We start from the raw sequence: 24,090 nt of genomic DNA, 5'->3' as shown, positions 1-24,090 counted from the left end.
GTTTGTGTTCTAATATCTTTTGTGACCTGTCTAAATGTAATATAACAGACATTATAATGACATAAAACCCTGAAACTAAACATTTTAAAAGAAAACCTTGAAATGTGCGCACTCATTTTTTCACTTATGCAATACAATCAGACTCGTAAACTGTTGTTTTTTTGTTTACTGTGGTGCCGTCAAGACCTTTAAAACTGAATTTACATCCCGTAAGTACTAAAATAAGAGGTTGACTTAAAATTGGAGTTTAAGTAGCCAGGAGCTGAGTCACCATAAGCATTCCTGCCTTTTTCAACATGTGTGAGAAACTGTGGGAACTTGCTGTGATTTATTTGATCATAATTGAACCCAAAAATGCTAAATTTGTGCATTCCTTTATGGGGGGGATGAACGGGCAAAGTTTTTATGAGATGTGATCTAAATCTTTTGCAGGAAGCCGACGAATGTGATTGGAAAACTGCAGAAACAGGTCCAGGTTCAAACTGACCGGAGCTTTGCTCTTCGCTGACTGATATTATTTTGTCCAACATGTGTTTTTGTGTGTTTTATGGTTTGGTTTGTATGTAAGAGAATCATCTTTACCTACACATGCTTACACACACGCAGACACTCTCACACACGCTTCAGCTAATCCAATCATACGACTTGTGCATTGGTTTGGTTGTTCTATTTGGTATGGTTGTATTTCTAAAAAGTTTTGCTTTTGGTTTTCAGTTTTGGCTTTTTCACAACATTCTGAATCAACTTAAAAAGAAAAAAGAAAGAAAGGAAATCCCGGAAGCTACATTTTCACAGTTATCTCCAAACGTCAAAGAAAAACCCGGACCACAACCGAAGAGACAAGAAGACGTGAAAACAGGCAACACGTTGCCAAACCAACCTGTCACCCCCGCCCACCCAGCCCCACACCCAGCCCCTCCCTCCCTCCTTACCCACCGCATAATAAGAAGAAAGCAATGAGACGAATCCATACATCGGTAACAGACACACTATGGAGAGCAGAAACAAAAATATATATATTCTCAAAGTCAGTTTGTTGAGGTTAATCCATATTTTATCCATCCAGGAAAAAGAAAGTGAGAACAAAGCGAGGTGGCCGGCAGAGGGAGGCAGGGAACGATTTCTGTCTGATATACAAGAACGGCAATCACAGTTAAAGACGAACAGACAGACAGGGCCTTACTCACCCCTTCTCTCCCCCGTCCTCCCCCTCTTTGTTTGTATTTGGTTTCGTTACGCTTCAGTCACTCACACATAACTAGTAGCAGTAGTAGCAGTAGCTTTTGGTTTTGGGTTACTTTTTGGTTTTTTGGTCCGCTGCTTCAAGCGTATCTCCTCCTGCTCCTCTTCCTCCTACTTCTCCATCTCCTCCTCTTCTTCTTCTCCTCCTCACTTTCCCCCTGCAGCTCCTCATACCTTTGGCTCCTCCACTTCTCCTCTTTCTCTTCTCCTCCTTGTTTCTTTTGGCCCTTTGATCTGATCTTTGGAGACAAAGGAGAGGGGCGGATGGGAGGGAGGGTTGGAGGGCAGGGGTTTGGGGGCAGTAAGGGGAATGCCGGTGCTTCACCTCTTTCTTTTGTTCTTTTTTTTTTTGGTTTGGTCTTTCTTATGCTTGTAGTGTACTGTAATATGTGTGTTTGTGTATATGTGTGTGTGTGTTTTCCCTTTGACACTGCTGAGGTTTTGTCTGGACACTCGTCTCCCGGGCGAATCCAGAGACAACGCTGCCAGAGGCGATGCTTTGGTATCCAAGAGTGAGTGACTGGTGGTAGATGAGCAGTCTGAAAGGTGACGTGATGGTGATGATGATGGTGAGCGTGTATAAAGGGTAACATTAAATTAAAGACAGCAAATAATAAATAATATAAAAATAAATAAACCACACATCTGCCTTGTGTATATCCACTCCGCAGGCAGCATGAATCCTATTCAGGGTATACTTTGGTTTGAACAAAAATTAAAGATAATAATGATGATGATGACAATGATGATGGCAGTAACCCATTAAAATCTGTCACTGAGGGTAATCTGAGATACAAATAATCCCCCAAATCTAACTGTGGATCTAACAAATTGACATTTAACAGCTAAATAACCCTTAAAATTTTGACCAGTATTTTCCTTTAACTTCAGTGGAGTTTCCAACTTTTGCCAGAAGGGTGGCTTTTGCTACGAAGAAGGCTTTAATGAATACCAGAAAGTTATTTTTGTACTACAGTGAATACAGATTGGCTTCTTACTGGAAACTAAAGTAATTATTATCGTAATAAACCCCACCCATCTGCTGCTCCAGGCTCATTGAAACAGTCTGTTAAAATGTAAGGTAGGTTGACCACTGTAAAGCTGTAAAGAGAGAGGTAGGTAGACATCCTGCATGTGGGTTCAACTGTAAAGGGTGAAACTGTTTGAGTTAGATAAAAAAAAGAGCGATGAATACAAAATAATAGAAAAATAGATGTTTTGTAAATCTTCAGCTGAAGATGGAAAAAAAACAGGAAAAACAGAAATCCTGAGTGAAATGGGAAATGTTTGGCGTGACGTAGAATGAAGTAGTAAACTGATCCTGGACAGATCAGAAAGTCTTTTTGAACTAAAGCTTTTCGCTCCGTTTGTTGTTGTTTTTTTGTCTTTTTTTGGTTTTCAGTTTTTGGTATTCAGAGATTTTGGTTACATCTTTGTGTGTTTCTCTTCTAGCATATTTCCTTTCTTGCTTTTTTTTTTTTTTTTTTTTTTTTTAATTTGGTTGCAACCACACGACCTTCCGGGCTTGTTAAACAAGTCTTTTCTTTGCCTCCCTTTTTTTTTTTTTTTTCCACACACAGTTTCAGTTTTCATCCCTGCCCTCACTGAGTTTTTTTTCTCCAGCTGTTAAAAAGCGTGGTGTTCACTTCTCGATGCCAAGCAAAAACACACCTCAGTGCCACCTCTCCAGCTGTAGATCAATATTTGGTTTCGAATTCCCCTCCTTCGTTCTGCAGTTCTCTCTATCCTTTCCATCCTACCTCTCTCTTTGCTTCCTCCCCGCATCCATCTGTGTATATTTTTGGCTTCAAAAGACGTCAGCAGGGAGATATGAAAAGAGAGAGACAGACAAAACCAGAGATGGATTGGACAGAGAGATGGCTTTGGTTCAAAGGCGAGGTTGTAAATTTAGATTTTTAAAGCTCCTTTAATCGTCCTCCTTCTCCTCCTCGTCCTCCTCTAATAGGATACTTTGGCTGTCAGTCGGGGATCAGTCGGCCATGGTCCCTCCCAGTGGTGGCGGCGAGGCTTCGCTGAATGAACAGAAAGAGGCGGGACTTGAACAAGGAGACGCAGACTCTTCTGGGCACGAAGTTGGGCTCATGAGGTTGCTGGCGCCAGCGGAAGGAGACTGGGAAAAGGAGGGCCTTGGGCCGCACACGCCACCACTGCTGCTGACCAGTCCCATGACGGTTGTGGATGTTGTTGCCATAGAGCCGGTCACCATGGGGAGGAGAGTGGGTCGGTTGAGGAAGAGAGAAGGGCGGAGGGAAGAGGGGACAGAGGCACACCCAGGTCCACCGAGAAGCATGTGACCTGCTCCACCTTCAAGGCTGGAAATTGGTAGCTGCCCACCGCTGGCTGCCAGAGCTGCAAAGCATGGAAGAGGGGAAGGAGAAGGTGGATAGAGGAGAAAGGAGGACAGGAGGATGAAGAAAAAGACAGGAGATGAAAAAGAGACAGGATTAGGCTCAAGAAATGAGGGTGAGGGGAAGATTAAAAAATGTTGCAAAAAAAAAAAAAGTGAATGAAAAAGTCAAAATTGACAGAAAAGGAAAACAAAGGTGTTCAGAACAAAGTTGCAAAGCGATCAGAAGAACAAAAGAAGAAGAACATAGAGGACAGGGGAATAAATGCAGATGTGATGGCAGTGAAGACGAAGAAGGGAGAGGAGAGGAAAAAAGAGAGACAGTTTCCAGGGTGAAATAATGATGGACGATGGAAATAAACAAAGAGAGAATTAAAAAGAAGTCAGTGAACAGATCAGAGACATTAGTTACAGACAAACATTTAAAAATAGGTTGCTGAAAGTGAAGATGATTAAAGAAAGCCTGAATAAATGTGAAAGATTTTCCCACTTAAATCATAATAACAGATAAAAAAAATATAAGGCTAAAGCAGGAGTGTCAAACATATGGCCCACGGGTCAGAAACAACCCACCAACTGAGCCCAGTGTGGCCCAATGGACTAGTTCCACAAGCATAAAAAGATGGCTCACTGTATTTTGTATGAATCACTGTAAGTTTTACAGCCCTCCTGCTAACAAAGAAACTACTCACACAACATCACACCAAAGCACTGCAAGTTGGGCATACTTAGTTGCTCTAAGTTCATCTGAAGGACACATGGGTAGTTGGTGTTTTGTGGTTTAGTGCCTCAGAGAAGAGTCCACATGGTCCCAAAAAATTAGCAGATGCACATTTATCCTTTGATGATGACATTTAGATTACTCAGACTGAAGTGGACCTTTGTATACCCACTAATGTGGAAAGTATAAAATCCACATAAGATGGTTAAATCATTTAGTCTTTAGTGAGGAAACGTGGAGAGAATAGTGCTTTAAAACATCGGAGGTTGTTTGTAAATCATCAGTGATTGCTCAGAACGTGTTTGACACCCCTGCGCTAAAGCCAAGACTCTTCATGATGACACTCAACCTTAAAATGCACAGAGACAATGATCGACAGCAAAGGATGAAATCTGATTGTGATATTCACACACAGTGGATGTGAGAATGAACCTTTTCTGTCTCACCCTGTCAAACCTGCGTCTGTTACAATCTGCAAAAGCAGTAGTTTGCAGACTTTTAATAGAAAAAAATGAACAGGCTCAAAAGGTTTATGTTAAATACAGTGCTCTGAAAAATATTTTCCCCCTTTGTGATTTATTATGTCTGAAATCATCAAATAAATGTTGATATTTGACAAACATAAGCCAAGAAAATATAAAAATGCCTTTGAGGTCCAAAATCGCATTCTTTTTGAGCCACTCAGATGGACTTATTGGCGTGCTTTGGTTCTTAAACGGAGCTTCTTCAAGATTTTCTGGTAAAGAGCAGAATTCCTGCTTTCATCAGTTACAGCAAGTCGCCCTGAAGCAGCAAAGTAGTCCAACACCATCACACTGCCACCTCCACGTTTGACTATTGGTATGATCTCCTTATGAAATGCAGTTACTTTTACGCTGTAACGGGACTCAAACCTACAAAAAGTTCAACTTTTGTCTCGTCAGTCCACAGAATATTTTCCCAAAAGCATCGTGGATCATCCAAGATGTTTTTTGGCAAACGTGAGACGACGTTCTGTGTTCTTTTGGATCAGCAGTGGTTTGCTCTATTTTTCCCAGTCTCTTCCTTATTATTGAATCATGAACTCTGACCTTATCTAAGCCTACTGAGGCGTGCAGCTCTATAGGTGTTGTTCTGGGTTTTTAGTGACCTCCTGAATGAGTCGTTGATGCGCTCTTGAAGTGATGTTGTACTCTCTGGAGCATTTAACGACTGTTGTACGTTTTCTCATATTCATTTTTGAATAACGGCACTCACTGTGGTTCGTTGGAGTCGCACAGCCTTTTGAAATGGTTTTGAAACTCTTTCCAGAGTGATAAACTTTAATGAGTTTGTTTTTCAGATGTTTCTTCACATCGTGGCATGATGTGTTGCTTTTTGAAATCTTTTGGCCTACTTCGCTTTGTCAGACAGGTTCTATTTTAAAGATTTATTGATTCAACCAGGCTGGCAGTGATCAGGTCAGGGTGTGGCCAGTGAAACTTAACTCAGCCTTCCAAAAAAATGCACGTAAATTACCGCAAGTTTACGACTGAATGAAGGGGAGCAATTAATTTCCCCTCCACAGAGTCAGGTAGGTTCGGATAGCTTTGTTTTTGTAATAATGTATTTCCCTTAATTTTCCATTTACTCAGATTATCTTTTTCTAATATTGAAAATCTGTTTGATAATCTGAAACATGTAACATTAACAAGTCAAAAAAGAAGAAGAAAGGAAATCAGTAATAGCGCAGACATTCTGTACTTAAGTAGAAGTACAGATACTAGTGTTGAAAAATAGCCAGGACTGCCTCTCATGTGTTACGTTTTAGGCTGATATCAGTTTGATGTCTGAAGGCTCACATGATTTCATGCAGTGATGTGAAATAATAACTCTCCTCAAATTCCTTAAACCAAAAGCAACGAGCCCGTTTTGAAAACGTAAGTAAAAAGTACAGATATTTGTTTAAAAATGTAGGGAGTAAAAGTAAAAAGCTGCCAAGTACAGATACCTGAAAATTCTACGTAAGTACAAAGTAACAAAGTAGTTGTACTTTGTTACTGTCTGTTAGGAGGGTTAATGCTTTTCCACAGCACTATATTTCATAGCTTTTTATTACTTTTCAATGAGATAAAATCCCAGTACTGTTACAGTAGCAGTCTTTTCTGCGAGGTTACTGCTGCAAGCTTGTCAGGATAACCTGTCAATCTGTCCGAACCCTTCTGTAACACAGTGATACACCTGCCAGCGTTTGAATTCCAGTGTAATAATACACACTTTTATCCATTACATGAGAGTAAACATTTACAGCATGTGTGGCCCCAAAGGGAAGCAAACTGAAATCCTTTCGTGTCAACACTTCATTTCATCCCATCCTTTTTTCTTTCTTTTTTTTTTTTTTAAAAAAACTCAGGCTCTTCTCTCTTCTTTCCTTCAGCCTAAAACTCTATCAGAGCCAACAGTGCCAGAGCTGCAGTTTCCATAACAGACTGTATCCTTCTCATCAGCACATGGCCCGGAGGACGCCGGCTCTGAATGACGCTGAACGGAGCGCGAGAAAAAGGGGAAGGCCTGAATCGGCGCTATAGGGAGATGGAGCACGTGACGGATTCAAAGCTGAGCTTATTTGTGATGCTTAATTGATTTGGCAGCAGATCGTCTCTTTCAAAGAGGAGAATTTTGAGTGAAAACTAGTTATTTAGCCAACAGGCTTTGATATTGAGAGGGTGGGGATTGTGCCTGTTCAACTGTTTACTGTAAGCTGACTTGGCCTCCTAAGCTTTGCCATAAGGGGCTCTTGTCACTTTGTGATAATAGTGGGCTATTGTATGAGAATCAAATTGAATCTTTCACCATACTGAGCGATTCAAAAAGTTTGAGAAAGGAGGAGTAGTGCGCGCCGGGCTTGCTCTTGGCTACTGTCATACTGAGGCTTTGCAAGGAAATTCATTTTGGGCAGAATGGATGGAGGATGAAATGGGAAGTGGTCTTTAGAAATGGAGACTCATGAAGACTCGCTGGGCCAGAGGGGACAGTCTAACAACACACACTCATGCACTCAGTGACACAAACCTTGCATGGTAGCCAGGGGATTGTTGCCAATGAGGGCCTGGTTCATCCCTGTGCTTACTCCCATCATTGTGTTCCTGAAATGTGGATGGACAGCAAATTCACACACACATCCAAACGCTCATTGATGTACAGAAACATTTTTCAGGTTAAATAACATCAAGAGAGCATTTGTCTGTGTAGGTTCTCAGTCATCCACATCACGGTAGTCGAGGCAGCTTGGAAAGAAAGAGCTCTGATGCATTTGTGGCTATGCTTCTGAGATGCAGGGAGATGCTAGATCCTGCTCCAAACTGTCAAAACTTTGACTTTAATTTCACTTGGGGGACGAGAACTAAATCACAGGGAGCCAAATACAGTCAGCAGGGTGGGTGGAGAGTGAAACATGCACCCATATGGCATTAAAAAATCCTGCACTTTCATGTGATGTAGTTCAGGTCACCAACCACTCTTTTTATGCTCTTTTGGGTCGGGACATCTTCCATTCAAAGCTGCTGTTTAAAATACTTCCAGTTTGTCCAATTTGGACAATTTTGAGGTCACTAGAGAAATTACTGAAGTAGACTGGAACTTCTATAGGAATCTGAAAGCAGCACTAACGGTGAAGGAGGTCCAGAGGTGCACATGGAGAGCTTGGAGGCTTTGGTTTAGTATTTGACTTTTTTGAAACACAGCCACATGGGATTTTGAGCAAAGCTTGCATCATAAATGCTCAAGAAACATCTGCTCACATATGTATGACGTAATGTCGGGTTAGAGATCATGGTCAAGTCAATTTGAAAAGGTCTTTTTTTGCAGAGTTCAGAGGGTTTGTTTAAAACTAACCAACAATAAGAAACCTTCAAAAAGTTTTGCATCAATTTTATATTCATGCTTTCATTCACTCCAGGAGAGCAAATGAAGAAGAGCTAGCTTTTCTTCCATCTAGGGATCCGACTAATTCCTGCAATAATACCAAAATAATATCATGTATCAAAAATGGTTCCAGCTGAGTAATATTACACTGAAATGTATTTAATAGGATTACAAGGGACCAGAAACTGGAGATAATAATGTGATAGTAAACAGGAGGAAAAACCAATTAGTAATTAAATTTCTCAAATTGTTATTGACACTCACCCAGCGTTGAGCCCAGAGGTCCCGAGGCTGGGAGGAGCTGGGCTGGCTGTGCTATGAGGAGGCGGAGTCACAGAAGAAGAAATGGCAACTGAGCTGACCGGAGTCATGGGGCAGGACGCTGAAGGTGACGAACTGGTGCCTGAGAGGGAGAGAAGAAGAGTGATACGGATGTCGCACAGCAGTGCACAGAAGAATTACAGTGTTATTACTAAATAAACACTTTGGTGACACAGTTCTTCATCAACAGCCAGGGTCCTGAACTATTCAAAGGTCTTCTTCTCACCATTCAACTTCACTTTCTGGTTGGCCGGTACTAGCCTCGACTCAACGGGCCAATAAATTTCCAGCTGTGTTTGCTACCTGTCAGGTCATCTGTCATATCTGTGAAGCCTGGACAGCTCACGGACGAATCATGACTCACGGAGGTAAACAACTCAAGATAAGACCAGCGCTTCTGTGCTGCTGTCAACAAAACATCCCTGTTTCTGTTTCCAGTCTTAATGATTTTTTTTGTCTCAGTGATGATTCTTCCATGTTTCATCAAATCAGCGAAACACTCAACAATACTGAAATATCAACTGTTCCCAAATAATGTCAGGACCAGACCGACCTTTGGGTTCAAAAACATAATTGAGAAGCAGCGCTCTAACCTTTAATAATTTATTGACGAGCGTCTACGCAGGCACAAACAGTTATTACAGCTCACCTGTTGTGCTGAGGCTGGTGGTGACCTGGGACAGACCCTGACTCGATATCTGCAGATACAGGAAAAGAGAAATTAGGAAGTTCTTCCATCCTACTGGGAAACATCCGTTCCCGCATAGAGGGCGGACTGTACCATGTGCGGGCTGTAGCAGGGGGCTTTGTGCGTCACAACAGGCGAGGTCTGGCTGGGCAGTGGAGGGGTGGTGCTGCTAGAGGGGTTGATGCGTTTCTCTTTCTGCCGGCGGTTGCAGAACCAAACGCGAATCACCTCCTTTTCCATGTTGAGCTGCTCCGCCATCAGCAGGATCTCCTCAGAGGTAGGCTTCTGGTTCTGAGGAGGAAGAGATCAAAGCGATGAGGAAGTGCTGAAAACACTGCATGCAGTCAGAAGAAGGCTAATTAATAAAGGGAGGCTATCCAAAATAGGATGCTGGTTTATCACATGTAGAAGAGCTTTTTTTTAAAGCCACTGCATTAATATAACAATATGTTTGTATTAACTATTTATGGTGTGCTAATCTAAGGCAGGAGGTGTCAAACATAAGGCCCAGGGACCAGGATTTGCCCAGCAAATCCTTCAATTAGGCCCACCATATGACTTTGGAAAATGAGGTTTTGCAGCTTTTCCTAAGCCTAACTCGAAGAGTTGCACTGATTTCTGTTGAAATAGCAATTTCTTAGGGACTAAATGTGTAGTTAGACTAAACTGGCAGAAAGGGCAGTTCCATTGGTCTGGCCCACATAAGATCAAAATGGGCTGGATGCAGTTCTGATCTACGGTGTGCAGTCGATCTACGGCAGTTCCCAAGAATCTGCTGCAGGTTTGTACAAGATCTACAGCTCTGATATGACGGCCTTTGTCATTGTACTTTTTGTGTTCTGTGCTGGGCGGGTGTTTAGCAAGTTCATGTTTCTGCTTTTTATGAAACTGCAAGTGTTTAATTCAGAGAAAATGTTTTTTCTTCTTATTAAATATAAAGGCTCCTTAGCTCTTTAAAAGACTCTTTAAAATCTCTTTTAACATCAAGCTCCAAATTTATAACGTATAACTAAAAAGTGGTCCCCACATATTGGGTTATATTTAAATATTTTCCTACTTGCCGCATTTTAAAATCTTTGTAAAGCAAGAATTAAGAGTATTTAGGGTTAAAAACGGCCACATTCATGAATCTTATTGTCTAATAAGAGCACTGGAAATTCCATGAAAGGTGTTATAAAGAAAATTGATTCAATTCTATCTTATTTCTATAAAAACAAAAGTGGAAACCTGCATTATTTTATATTCAGGTGTAAAAATCATACCCATTAGGAATTCAGGCTCAATTTTGCTAATAACTTAATCTCCTACCGTGCTGAAGTTGCGCTCTAGGATTATTCGCACATTGGTCTCGATGCTGGTGCGTTTCTTCCTGCGTCGGCCAGGTAGACCCTCGATGCCCAACATGGGGGAGGAGATAGAAGAAGGGCTGGGCAGCATGCTGTCTACCGCCATTGTTTCTGTGACAGAAACAGAGAAAGAAGGCATAAATGAGGGAAGTGTTTTTGGTGACGTAAAGAATGATCAGAATGTCAAATTAAATTAAAATCCTTAAAATATGTGAAACATGACATTTTAACACTTTATCACTGATGGAAAACTATAGGTAACATTTTTAAAGAAGTCTTTATTTAAGGCTATTTCCATCAAAATGAAACATCCTGAGCTTATTTTCAAATTAAAGGTATTTTTAAAATATTTCTGACTCTCACATGTTCCAGCAAACAAAGATGAGTGTGCTGATTGTACACCAGCAACAAAATACTTAGTACCTGCGTCACTCAGCCACTTCTCAAGGAGAGGCTTCAGCTTGCACATGTTCTTAAAGCTCAGGTTCAGAGCTTCAAAGCGGGAGATGGTGGTCTGGCTGAAATCGTTGCCGTACAGTTTTCCCATAGCCACACCAACATCGCCCTGATGGAGACAGAAAATTTGTGTCACTGTGCAAATACATGCAGACTTTATCATGCAAACATGCCTTCCTTCTTCTTACCTGGGTGAATCCCAGCTTTATGCGGCGCTGCTTGAAGGTGCGGGCAAACTGCTCCAGCTCCTCTAGATCGCTGGGTTCTTCTCCCATGTGACCCCCATGACCCCCATGACCTCCAGAACTCAAGCCGGAGGCTAAGGAAGAAGCCATGGCGCTGCTGGATGCAGAGGTAACTCCTACAGATGTCACAACACCAACACCGCTGCTCCCAGTGGCAACTAAAGAGCCTCCACTGCTGCTGCTTCCAGCATCGCTGCTCTTCTCTCTCTGTGATGTCAGCAGAAGTGAGACAAAGAGTATATGCATGATTCATTCAAACATTCTTTATGTGCTGGTAAAAAAAAAAGCTCACACACTTTTTCCTGAGAAACATGCACATTCATTTTCTACGAATTGAAAAAAAAATTAAATAAGGTCATCGGCTAGAAAACATGCTGAGAAAAATAAAACACGCCCTGGTTGCTATAACGAGACCTTTTACTCTAAAAAGGAGAGAGGAAAAAAAAAACATTGTTTAGAATTTTGAAACAGCGTCTGTGCTTGGCTTAGCACCAAGAGAAGCCACATACTGCCTGTCAAAGCTTTGGCCCTGCAGGCTGCGGGAGTGTTAGCTAATTGACGAGACATCATGCACGATATCTGCTGCTACGCAGCTCATTTACATTCACATCTGTTGTGTCTGACACGGCTTCATCACAACTTAATCAAAAATCTGTAACAGCCTTTGGATGTGTGAGGATGCATTCATGCATCACGTTATAGAGGATAAGAGGTGACGATACAAGATACCTCATTGGACCAGAAATTGCATCTATTTTGAAAAGACAATGCTATGCAAATGCATGATTTATTGAGCGTCTTCCTTGACATTTTTCAGCTGACAGGACAGTTGCATCACAGATGATCTATTAGTTCTTCATGCAAACTTGTGCTGCTTTCGAGCACAATGACATTAAGGTGTGTTTAGCATCCTGCAGGTACTTCTGAGGCAGACAAATCCTGATAATGGTGAATGTCAGTCTGACAGAAACTCTGTGGTTCAAAGATTCTCATTTAAATTAAAAGAAAACAAAATGTGTTGTAAGCTCATTTGCATGTTTCGACTCTCTCTCTCTCTCTCTCACACGCACACACACAAAGATTTCCTACCTGTGCTTGGAGTCCCAGGCGAGGTGGTGATGTCAGCAGTCCCCCTGGGCTTTGTTGAGGTAGCTGGATCAGATTTGGTGTCGAGAGCAAACCTGTAAAAATAAATCAAACACTTTACAAACCAAATATGCCAACTTTCCAGCCAAAGTTTGGATTAACGAGTTGATGGGTGGATGAACTCATCGAAAGGAACTCATCACAGAAATCTTTGCTGTTATTAGGAATGACACATTTCCTAAACAACTTCACCACTTTAATCCCAGTGAGATAGTGAGGGGTAAGTTTTTGATTCTCAGATGAATTCCATGTAATATTTGTACAGAAAGGAGGTTTCAGGGTTTTCCTCACCCTGCTGTGACTGCTGTGCAGGTGCTGGCTGTGACAGGAGGAACTGGGCAGGAGACTGGAGAGGGTGACCTGGCATTAAAACCAGCTGCTGGAGCTGCAACAGCTGCTGGATGTCCTGCGACGCAACACAAACGCATTTCAATACAGAGCAGTAATAAAGTCGGGTAAAGATGAGTCGGTTTATTAATTAGACTTATTATTAAGAGAATCAATAAAATCAATAAAACAGTCTTTTAAGCTGACGGTACCTGTGCTGTGAGCTGGATTGGCTGCGACAGGGCCAGCTGTGGCGGTGGAGGCGGAGCTTGGACTGTTTGCTCCTGTTTGGTTTGCTGCTGCTGCTGTTGTTGGGATTGCGATTGGTTTTGTTGCTGCTGCTGCTGGTTGGCTTGCTGCTGCGCGGCGGCGTGGGCAGCGTGAGCGGCATGGGCGGCGTTCGACTGCTGAACGGCTGCCGCCAAGAGCTGAGCCTGAGCCTGTTGGAGGAGCAGCTGCTGCTGGGCCGGGAGAAGCGCAGCAAGCTGGGAGAGAGCAACAGTTGGAGGAGGGAGAGGAACGAGGACAGTGATGGGAAATGAGAAGAAGATGTAAGCGTGCACAGTGAGAGGGAAATGGAATTGGAGAAATAAAAAAATAATGCAGGACGGCAAAAGTTGGAGAGAGAACAAAGAGTATCAGCTATCATTCCAGGAACACAGGTGTAGGTGAATCTGTTAGCGGACAGTAAAAGCATGCCAGAGCAAGACAAGCAAAGAAAGGAACCCACTTAGCTTCAAAGTACATTTAGCTGAAATGCAAAAACACAAAAACACTACAGGTAGTGCAAGGGCTTCTGGTTTGTCAGGAAGGCCTTATTGAAGTTACCTAATGCTGAATCGTTGATTGCACTCTTTGTTTTTCAGCAGTGCATCACGTTTGGAGTAATGCAAGCAGAGAGCAGCTCACAAATGTGTGTTTTTATGGAAACACTAGAGAGGGCAGAGCCAGGCGAGGAGTGTGGAAAACAATCCTGACAAGTTTTATTATTGACGAGACTACAGGTGAGTGTATGGCATCTAAAGCAGCCCATTTTCTCAAACATAGACATAGTGGCGTGTCAAATGGGTTCCAGTATGTGTATTTCCATGTGATCAGGTCAATTTAGTAAACTCTGAATTGGTAAAACCTAGATGACCTATTTTTCTTGAGATAATTCCCTTATTTATGTATCATTTTTATATTCTATTTAAACTTTCTTATCTATCACATACCAGTACTGAGGCTGATTCGTGTTACAGTTACTACATTTACCTGCATGTTTTACCCATTTATTTGCTACTTTCTCATCTAAAAGCAGTGGTTTGAAAAAATATAAAAGTTAGATTTGTCTGCTTTTGTTGTTCACTAGTTTTTGCGACTCGGCAGATGTTTTCTTTTCTGATCAAATTCCAACTTCTGATTTTAAACATTTGAATTTAGCTAAGCTAATCTTTCATGCACTACTTGGAAAATCCAGAAGCACACAAACTGTGTAGTGTGGATCAGAGGTAATGATAAATTTACATTTAGATGATGGCTTTGAGACTAAAACCTGCAAGTACACAGGTTACAGATTACAACAACACCAGCTGGAAGTGCTGCATGTTTATGAACGATGAACTGTTCCCATCTATGTGTTGGCCAGCAGCAGTTTTCCTAATTTTGATTAATGTAATTTCCTCTTTGTGTGTGTGTGTTTTCTCACCCCTGCTAGCTGACTTCCAGCAAGCATCAACTGTGTGTGGTGGTGTTGAGCCTGTTGCTGTTGCTGAGAGGGCGGTGCCGGAAGTGCAGTGCTGTGTGTTATCTCAGCGCCATCTTCAATCTTTCCCTAAAAGAGAAAACACAGGCACAAGTTATTTTACAACCTCACACGGCAGCACACTCACCATGCTTATCTATTAAGAAAAATCAGATTTTTGTGATGATTTCCAGGTGAGAAATCAGAAATTATAAAATTCCGATGGTTCACATAATTCCTTTTTCAGATTGTACGGAATCTGCGCGCATCTCCGCATTAGCAAGGCTGGTGAATCAGCTCATTCCTACGAAGTGGATTTGAAATGACACGCGTAGCTCAGAAGACAACTCCTTCTTGCTGTCAAACGTTTTGCAAGTGTGTACCTCTGGTATCACACGGCCACAGAAAATATTTGACTAAAAGGTTTTTAAAAAGTGACCAAAGCTTAAGTGTTTTGGGACGCACTCTGACTTGGATTATGTCTCTCAGATTGCAAAGATCTGAGGAACATAAACCAGATTATGGTAAAAAAGAAAGGACAGAGATCCTCTCTTAGTTCTTCTTGTGTCTGTGACTGTGAACTCCAGCCTCCCCGTCTGCCTTTCTTACCCCTGAATCACAGACTGAATCTTTTGTCGGTCATCTGTCCAAAAATCCGGGTCAGTTTTCCTCGTATTTATGTTGTCAGAAAAATTCCAAAACCTGCTGACCTCTAGCTACCATTACGTGCTCGTGTCTCGTCACTGTCCATCCATCAAGGAGTTTTTGTCTATCTCTCACTGCCACCTTGTTCATATTCGTTTCCCTTACTGGCTTGTCTCTGCAAGATTTTTCTTCGTTGGAGTGGTAGGTGTGGAAACGGCAGCGTGATTTGCATATTAGATTTTTTTTGTGGGTGTGTGTCATTGTGGTGTAAATGCACGTGTAAACATATGTGTTTATACAAAATTACATAATCCCAGAGATGCACAAAGCTCCTGTTAAGACTGTGTTACTTTCAATACACAGAAACAAGCACTGAAAATAAACTTTACAACATTTATAACTATTTATTTGTTATAAGGAAATATTTTCAGTATAGAAGAGTTTTAAATGGTGACTTAATGACCACACATGCACACGCACACACACACACGCACGCACACACAGCATGCCTGATCAGGCTCACCTTGTTGCCAACTGGTGTAGGAGAGAGGCTGAAGGGGCTTGTTTTCATTGTCTGAGCCTGCAGCAAAACAATGAAAATATGCATCGCACATCAAAGAACCGAAGTGTGATGACACATTCAGAAGAAATGACATCCTGTAATCTCTGTCAACAGATTTCCAGCGAACCACTTTCATGGGTGAGGCAGATTAAACCATTTATTACAAGTTAATAAGACTGACAGAAAAGAAAACTCTGAGACTGGTCAGAATTTTAAGAGAAGTTATAATTTTGGCGTCCAGGGACACCCCCCACCCAGGGTTAAGTAACCCATTGTGAAGAAGGGGTCCTCAGAACAGTTTGACATATATCATAAAATTGTACTCCATCTAAAAAAAAGTGGATTTATGCTAATAAAAAATGTTTCTTTGGATTTGATCGTAACACAGTTTGCCTCTCATGGTGCAGCAATATGGAGACAAAAAGATGGAATGAGGCCTAAACCAGTTACATCTGCGTCAGGATTGTTGTAGTCCACGTCCCCAAAAAGTTGAGCACAGTGCAAGTGCATCATCAGCGAGTACGTGCTCAGTATCTTTAATGAGAAAAGTAAAAATACCCACCTGCTCATCGGGGCTGTTTCTGTCAGAGTCTGAAACAAAGAGCGAGATTTAAATGACCGATTAGCAAGAATGTGTGCTCGTGTGTTTGTGTGTTGCACATTTACTGGAAAATTTTAGCCTGCTGCTTTCCTGTTCAAGCCTGTTTAAAGAGATTAGATAACTGAAGCGTCCACGCCGTGACTGAACACGAGTATGTGTGCTGTACCTGAACTGTCCCCTGGATAGTCAGCTCCAGGCTTTTCCTCCCCTGCTTTGGACATCCTGATATCTGCAGGAAACACACACAGATATCCATCAGACAGGTGCATGAAAAACACTTCAACTGGTATGTTGCCTCCACAGCTGACGATCAATGTGGGGATAACACGGTCCCAGCATGCAGGGGAATGGGAGACATGACACATGCACACATCTGGAAGTTTCTAATGTAGCTGAGCTCATGTAGACTGGAATTTGGCTAATATGTTTCCATCTGACGTTGCCTGTATTTTCTTATGCTGCTTTTTAATTTAGCTTATTAATTTTTTTGCTTTGTTTTAAATGAGAATAGTTTTAATGCCACTATTTTATCTTCTTTTTAGTTTTGTTGCATTTCTTTAATGTTTTCACAACGTAAATTATTACTGCTTGCTCGCTATGCTTTTCTGTGTCAGACCCGTGGAGCACTATGTTGCATCATTAATTTGATATTACATTTAATTACAAAACACATTTCCAAGGAAGGAACTCATGAGTTCAGGCCAATAACCCACAGCTCACAGCCTAAAACGTGTTGTAACATCTATTTTTATATCCTGGAATTTCAACCTTTTAGTCACATTTAGTGTGAAAAGAAATAATAAAGTAAAACCTGCACTTTTACAGTTTTTTATTACATTATGAAAACTTTAAGCACACAAAACTTGTATTACACGTCCATCCGATCTCAAAAGTCTTCTTCCAGCTGGCCAATTTACAGCAAAAGGATACGAACGCTCGGTGCTTCCTGCACAGGAGGTCAGCCGCCTCCTCTGTGTTGGAGTGGCTGAACTTTTGTGCTTTTTGCTATTATGCAGGTCAGAGTAACTGTGAAAGTTCAACTAAATGAAATGCTGCCATGAAGCTTTTGAATTTGAAAGAATAGCGTGCAAACCATGGTGCCTCAGCACCAACAAATATGCGTGAGAATAAGTTGTTGTATGTTTGAAGAAAAAAAGCGTTTAATCACAGAAATAATGAGACTTTCATTTCATCTTGTTTTGTATCCTGGACACAGGCAAGACAAAATCTCTGCTAAGCAAAACAACTTTATGCCCCACCAGCATAAAGTTGTTTATGCTCTAATTTAGCTCTTTAAATGTAAACTTTATTGACCCGGGAGGTGGAAGCGGGACGTTTCGTGGCAGGTATCATCCTAACTACCTCTGCTGTTCCTTCAGTTTGTGGCCACTTCTGGGACTGCAGTAGTAATTGGTCCAGGAAGAACAACGCCACCCGAAGTGCTTACCCGAGCACCAGACATTACTCAGCATCACTCGGTGCCTTCTTGAAAAAAAAACACGCTTTCACCCCCTGCACTTAACTTCTGTCTTTCACTTTTTAAATTAATATTCCCTCTTGTGCTCAGGACTTTCATAATAACCGTCTCATCTATGGCATCGGTTTAACTGGAAAGGATGTATGCTGATAATGGCAGTAAGAAGGAGCTCCAACTCTGAGGTTAAAGTGAATCAATGCACTAAATCTGCTTTGTCTTCAGCACAAAGTTCATGCAACTGACAGGAAGCACAGCAGGGAAAATAATCAAAGTACACCACATAAAAACACAGCTGACATCCGCAACCATATTGTTTCCCCTCTGTGTAATAGACATATCCTAAATACACAACTTCCCTCCTGTCCCTACAGGTTCAGTCTTCAGAAGTAACCCCCCTCCCTCCCCACAGGGATAATTACATGAGCTCCAGATAAATATGTGGATCTTTATGAGGTTGTAATATCTAAATGTAATATCAGGAGACCATGTTCAGTTAAAAAGAAAAGGCCAAATATTGATTTAATGGTCAAAATCTAAGATTTTACATTATATCTAGGCTGAATGAAAATTATTTTTTTCTCAAAAAGGTCAATTTTTGCATCATTACATTAGAGTAATGTAAACTGGTCCTAAGCCACAAAACACAGCGCAAGCCTCCCTGTCAAGGGTACAATAGCAGCACCTTTGAGGGTATCGGCCCAATGACGAGCACTTTTTACCCTAAAGGTCCACATTATTCTCTGAGAGTGTGGGAGAGGACATGATTGAACACTTTAAAAAACAAAGGAAGGCCTTTTGGGAATTATACTGAAGGGTCACGAACAATTTCAAGTGTGCTAAAAGATGGTGGAGGGCAAGGGAAAAAAAGGAGGAAGCAGGGGTTATGCTGAGAAAATGCTGAAAAAGAGAAGATTAAATATAAGGATGAGTGAAAGAGAAAAAGAAAAACTCTAATAACAGATATCTGTTTAACAGTTCTTGGGTTATATTTATTTCTTAAGATCTTTGTGAAATTGTAGATTAGAATCAAATTCAACCTGAACGTCACTTTTTGCCTGAATTACATTTTAGAAATGATGCAACAACAAGTCTTCAAAATTTTTATGTTATTATGATCATCCCACCATTATTAAGAAAACAAGTAAACACCCCTTTGGAAGTGTTTAGTCAGGAGAGATCCTGCAGTTGCATAAAGGGCCCAGTTGGGGGCAGCACTCTCTAAGACATCCTCTGCGGGAGCCGGTAGATGTGTGTGTTAGTGTACCAAGCACAGCACACACACTAATGAGGCGTATAAAAAGTGACTCTTGTATTCATTTGTAGATAATAACTGAGAGGTAGAAAGACGTGTTTTAAAGGGGCAAAGACCTGCTGTCAGTGAGCAGCCGGACCATTCAGGAAACTAAAAGTGCACTTGAATTTATTTATCCCCAAACATGAAGAAATATTTCATCTTCAATTAACTGAATCAGTTGGTTTTTAGTTAGAAATGTCACCTCCAGTAACAAACTCAGAAAAATGTCTTCTTTGTAAGGTTGGCACTTTAAAAATGGTGTTAAAAAAAATCCTTTTAATTTATCCGTTTGATTAAATAAGCTCAGCTCAACACTGTTAATCAAACTTACTGTTTTCATATATTTCATATCTGAGAAATTCTTTTTGATGCAACATTTAACCTTGGACAGTTTAAAAAGTGTAACATTACTAATACCACCGCTTTCTCTAATCACACCCATATGTGATGTTGTTACTATCGCCACGACGACAAAGACAGCCGAACCTTCAGAAAAGCTCTGTGTCAAAATACAATTCACTAAAACGCCGCCCCCATTTAATTCAAACACGGAGTTAAATTAATACACTCCACTTCAAACACGCACGTTACCACTCCGGGCTCCTTCATCCTCTCAGGATATGAAGAAAGGGATCCCATAAAATCATTTTATCAGCCCCCTCCTCATAACGCCTCAACTGGCCCTAACCCCTTTGGTCATGGAGACTTTTAACCCCCCCATCCCCCAACCAACCATCCATCCTTATTCGTCCTCGTGTATGCCAACAAATCAAACAGCCTGAACCCCAAATGTCACAGATGTCCAGTGCACATCAGAGAGCATGTTTTAAACCAAACTGCATTAAACAAACGAACACGTCTCTACATCTGCAATCCGCACATGTATACCCCACCCTACCCCACCCCCCACCCAGCTCTGGTTTTGAGTGTTTTTCCTGTAACAATGGCAATATTAGCGGATTTAGGAATAAAATTTCATTCCAAGTTATAGTGACCACCACCCCAGCACACTCCTCCACCCTGAGGCAGTTTAACAGCAGTTGCATGGATGTAAGGTAGACCCCCTCCCATCCCAATCCCTCCTTACTCATCCTATCAGTGCTAATAACAGAAGGGGGGAGGAAGAGGGGCCACTGGGCAGATGATGTATCTGTCTTGTGGGGCTGACATGGACAGCCTGCCCCTGTGTGTGTGTGTGTGAGCGGGAAAGGAGGGGGGGGGGCACAGGGTCACTGTCAGGGAATTAGAAAAGAAGGACCGAGAGAGAGAAAGGGGAAGAGAGGGTGCAGGATGGCTGGAGGGGTCCTACACTCAGCCTCCTCTCCCTCTGCCTCCCTCCACCTTCTTTTTGCCCACCCACCCCGCCTCGGTCACGCCTGTCAGGGGCCTGTGACAGACGGCGCGTGGGTTCATGTGTGTGTATGTATATGCCGCTGCCGTTTGGCGTGTGGATGTCAAAGGTCAGGCACATGGTCTCGGCCACCTCCCGCCTCGCAGTCAAACACAAACAAGCTGCCTGGCGCCTGCCTTTTCCACCTGTCCCCCGTCACATTCAGCGCCAAACAAACACACCCGCAGCACCAACGAGCAAATCTGCAACTGCTGTAATGATGAAAAATGTAATGTCAGCTACATCGTGACAAATGAAGCCGATGAGGCAGAAGCATGAACGCAGCACGCAGCCAAACACGCGCACACGCTTTTAAGTTTTTCTCTTTAAACTTTACTTTTCTATTATCTGCAACAAAACCTTAACACAGGTAGCGTGTACGAGCAACTTTTAAATTATAAAGACGCAGGAGCGCTTCAAAAAAGTTGTTTAAAATAATAAGAAAAATAAAAAATTTAGAGCTCTGTTTCTTAAACTGAAAGGTTTCTTGGCATTGCCGTAAGTCCAAATAAAGTATATCTGACACATTCAAGAGAAGCAAATGGTTGTAGATGGAAAGTCTAGAGGAGTAACTAACATATATTTCTTGATTACACTGATTAGCTTCCACTCTTCTGCTTTTGTTCATCCACCTTTCATAATAATGGTCATGTTTGTTGTCAAAACCATAAAAGTACAAATTCAGGTCTCCTTTAAAAGTTTTACTTCTTTTCTTTTGATCCTTCTTAAAAATACACCGTCTTTAACTCAAAGTAGGAACATCTGCCATCACAGCACGGTCTACTGTGCTGCCTATACATGACTACATTTCTCGCAAACACACAGCTTTATGTCTCATTTTAATGACTATCACGCAGCTGAAGACAAACACAACCCAAAGAATGGAGCTCAGAGGATGAGCACACAGATGTTTGCATTTTATGAGAATGCATTTTGCTTTATATTAGCTGTGAAGCTGCTGCAGAGATGCTGTGGATTGTAACAGCAAAGTTAGGGAACTGAATACTGAAGCAAAGAAATGAGACGGTCAAATAACTGCACAGAGGATATTTTACTTCTTTTATGGTTTACATTTATTTTGTGTGGTTGATCAGGCTCCTGATATGTTTTCCAGTCAGGAAAATATCACAAAAATCCAAATTTCTCATTAGTTTTAACTTGGAATAATTGATTCACACTCTTCAAGTTCTTCTGAGAATAAAACACAAGAATTCAGGTTTAATGTGAAGCTAAAATAAAACTAAATTCACAACATACTTACTCTTAAAATATCAATAAGGGCATTTTTCAGCCAGTCCTACAGCAAACAAACACATTATGTTGCTCTACAGTGATTTCTCACTCACATTTCACTAGAAAATGCTTGTTTTTAGATAACCGGTGATCATATTTGAGTGCAAAGACACAGCAATGCCTGCTGCTTTTACTGCTACCCCGACACTCAAACACAAACTGTGTTCCAGCCTCCTATTTGCATCCCTGCTCCTGCACTTTGTCCCTCACCTTACTTTGTCCTCCAATGAGTCCATCCTTGATTTATTCTGATCTCTTTTCATTTCCCCTCTTCCTTTTCTCCCTCAGCTGCAACATCTCACTTGAACTTCCTCGTGTAACCTTCCCCCCTCCGTCCGAACCCTTCGACTCGTTTGCCTTACCCTAATTCCTTCATTCCCTCCTGCCTCTCTCTGTCAAATTTAATCTCTAACATCCCGTCTCTGCCCTCACATTCCCCACCTCTCCCTAAGAATATAACCCCCCACTTACGCCACCTTCAATCCTATGCTGTCCTTTAAAGTCTCGAATATTTATTGAGCTTCCTCAAAACAATTCAACGTGCTGGTGGATTATGTGAAAGCTATTTTTGTGGTTGAAGGTGAGTTAGATCTTGGAAATCTTGTTTGCAAAAGCCCACTCACCCAGACCAGACCCCCTCCTTCACCCCGTAGACTACATATATATATAAAGATGGAAGGAGCCACCATGACATCAGTCCTGTTTTGTAGCCTCAACTTGAAACTAGAGACTGAAGCCACAAAAAGACAAAAAAATCAAGTGAGGTCGTGGAGTTATTATCTCACAGACTTCTATGTGCTTCTGTCTGAATTAAAAAGTTTTAAGCATTTTCACTCTGACTTCATTCACGATTAGAGAAATATCGCAAAAACACAATTTAAGTTATTTCAGGAATTTTTAAAAGTTACAGATTAATCTTATTTTATAAAAAGCCTCTATCAAATTTTCACACACGCCCCTAAAAATTGTTAAAACTTGATTCTACACCGCTACAAGTACTGATGAGTATCCGGGCTATTTTATACTAAACCTGAAGAGTGAATTAAACTGAAAATCTTCACGTTTCTCTGTTATTTCACTACTTCTGCACATCTCTCAGTATTTTAGGTCTTATTTAGTTTTCAGGATGGTACTGCTAAGAGTCTTAGCTTCCTAGTATTAGCCTCTTCTCCTTTTTTACCTTGCCAGTGAGGTGCTACTTTGACAAATTATTAGTGGTTTTCACATTAACACTGTCCAGCAAACACAGATTATTTCTGTCTCGGTGCAATGTTAGCATCATTAAAACTCTTATTTGCCCCAGTGTTGTATTCTCGGCCTCACTTTTTTTTGTTGTTGTTGCGTGATCTCTGTAACCCGCCCTCCCTGCCTCCCCTTCTCCTTCAGTAGTGGTCAGCTGCAGCGGTCATGGCACCACTGGACAGCGCTCTGCTAGCACAGGACACATAGACCCGTTGCCAGGCAACAGCAATGAAAGATCACAGTGCGTGCATGTGTGTATGTGTGTGCAGCGTGTGTGTGCATAGCTCACATGTTTTGTGTGTACCTGTGAGAGTGTTAATCATTAAGAATAAACATGTTTCCCTGCCTGTAGCTGAGACTTTGTGTAAGGCAAACAAAGTGGTGCATGCTAATGTCTCCACTGCTGTTTACTCTTTAACAGTACGTATTAAAGGATTATTTGTGCTTTTTTTTTTTTATTCCAGGTGAGGTTCACATTTTATCACAGTCAGGCAGGAAGAGGGTTAAACCAGAACCAAACAACTAATGTGCAAAGACTGTGTAATCACTGAGGTTTTTGGTTGGAAATCCTAACAGATTAAGATAAATCAGGATATTTTTGGCTTTTTGGGGGCTTTAAAAACACGTTTTATTGTTCCAATTTCATTTAAACACAAAAGATGAGCTACTTTGAGTATTTTTTTTAGTGATATCAACGACTTCTCTTAAAAAAAATAGGTTTAGTGAGGCTCATCTGTAAGATAATATTCATCCTTAGGTATATTTAGTGACGATGCTGCTTTCTCAGTGCTCCCTGAGAATAAACGAGTAATGTTTTGTGTAGACAAAGGTTTGTTAGTGATTCATGTTTGAGTTTACGCACAACTGGAAAGTACTGCATTCGTATGATGTTCTGTGCACCTTGCATGTGTGCGCGCACGAGTCAGAGCGATTACACGGGTGTGTGTGCAGCTGTATGCATGTATGTGAGCGCGAGCACGAGGCCGAGCGCTTTCCGAATATGTCTCCAGAGTGTTTATTATATCCGATACAGTACCTCTTTCTCGCACCACATATTTCTGTGCCGATCGATTCCTCTGACTCCCGACAAGACAATAATCGCACCGCCCTCCCTCTCTCCT

The 24,090-nt window shown here is 41.5% G+C and overlaps 1 protein-coding gene across 3 annotated transcripts in view; it reads right to left on the bottom strand.

Moving 5' to 3' along the window:
• Positions 1 to 1,566: 1,566 nt before the first annotated feature.
• LOC120726995 (POU domain, class 2, transcription factor 2) overlaps positions 1,567 to 24,090 on the bottom strand; it is a 79,293-nt gene continuing 56,769 nt past the window's right edge. For all 3 annotated transcript variants that reach the window (XM_040021101.1, XM_040021102.1, XM_040021100.1), the window contains 15 exons: positions 16,440 to 16,502; positions 16,235 to 16,263; positions 15,634 to 15,690; positions 14,430 to 14,555; positions 12,955 to 13,227; positions 12,707 to 12,821; positions 12,359 to 12,450; positions 11,213 to 11,476; positions 10,992 to 11,133; positions 10,531 to 10,679; positions 9,316 to 9,513; positions 9,184 to 9,232; positions 8,478 to 8,616; positions 7,362 to 7,435; positions 1,567 to 3,612 (listed from right to left, as the gene is read on the bottom strand). In XM_040021101.1, coding sequence (XP_039877035.1) covers positions 3,233 to 3,612; positions 7,362 to 7,435; positions 8,478 to 8,616; positions 9,184 to 9,232; positions 9,316 to 9,513; positions 10,531 to 10,679; positions 10,992 to 11,133; positions 11,213 to 11,476; positions 12,359 to 12,450; positions 12,707 to 12,821; positions 12,955 to 13,227; positions 14,430 to 14,555; positions 15,634 to 15,690; positions 16,235 to 16,263; positions 16,440 to 16,502 — 2,150 coding nt within the window. In that variant the 3' untranslated portion in view covers positions 1,567 to 3,232. The remainder of the gene's footprint in view (positions 3,613 to 7,361; positions 7,436 to 8,477; positions 8,617 to 9,183; positions 9,233 to 9,315; positions 9,514 to 10,530; positions 10,680 to 10,991; positions 11,134 to 11,212; positions 11,477 to 12,358; positions 12,451 to 12,706; positions 12,822 to 12,954; positions 13,228 to 14,429; positions 14,556 to 15,633; positions 15,691 to 16,234; positions 16,264 to 16,439; positions 16,503 to 24,090) is intronic.

This window comes from Simochromis diagramma, unplaced genomic scaffold, assembly GCF_900408965.1.
Source record: "Simochromis diagramma unplaced genomic scaffold, fSimDia1.1 OVJJ01000753.1, whole genome shotgun sequence".
NCBI classification, from domain to species: Eukaryota; Metazoa; Chordata; class Actinopteri; order Cichliformes; family Cichlidae; genus Simochromis; species Simochromis diagramma.
This window is presented reverse-complemented; position numbering and strand designations above follow the sequence as displayed.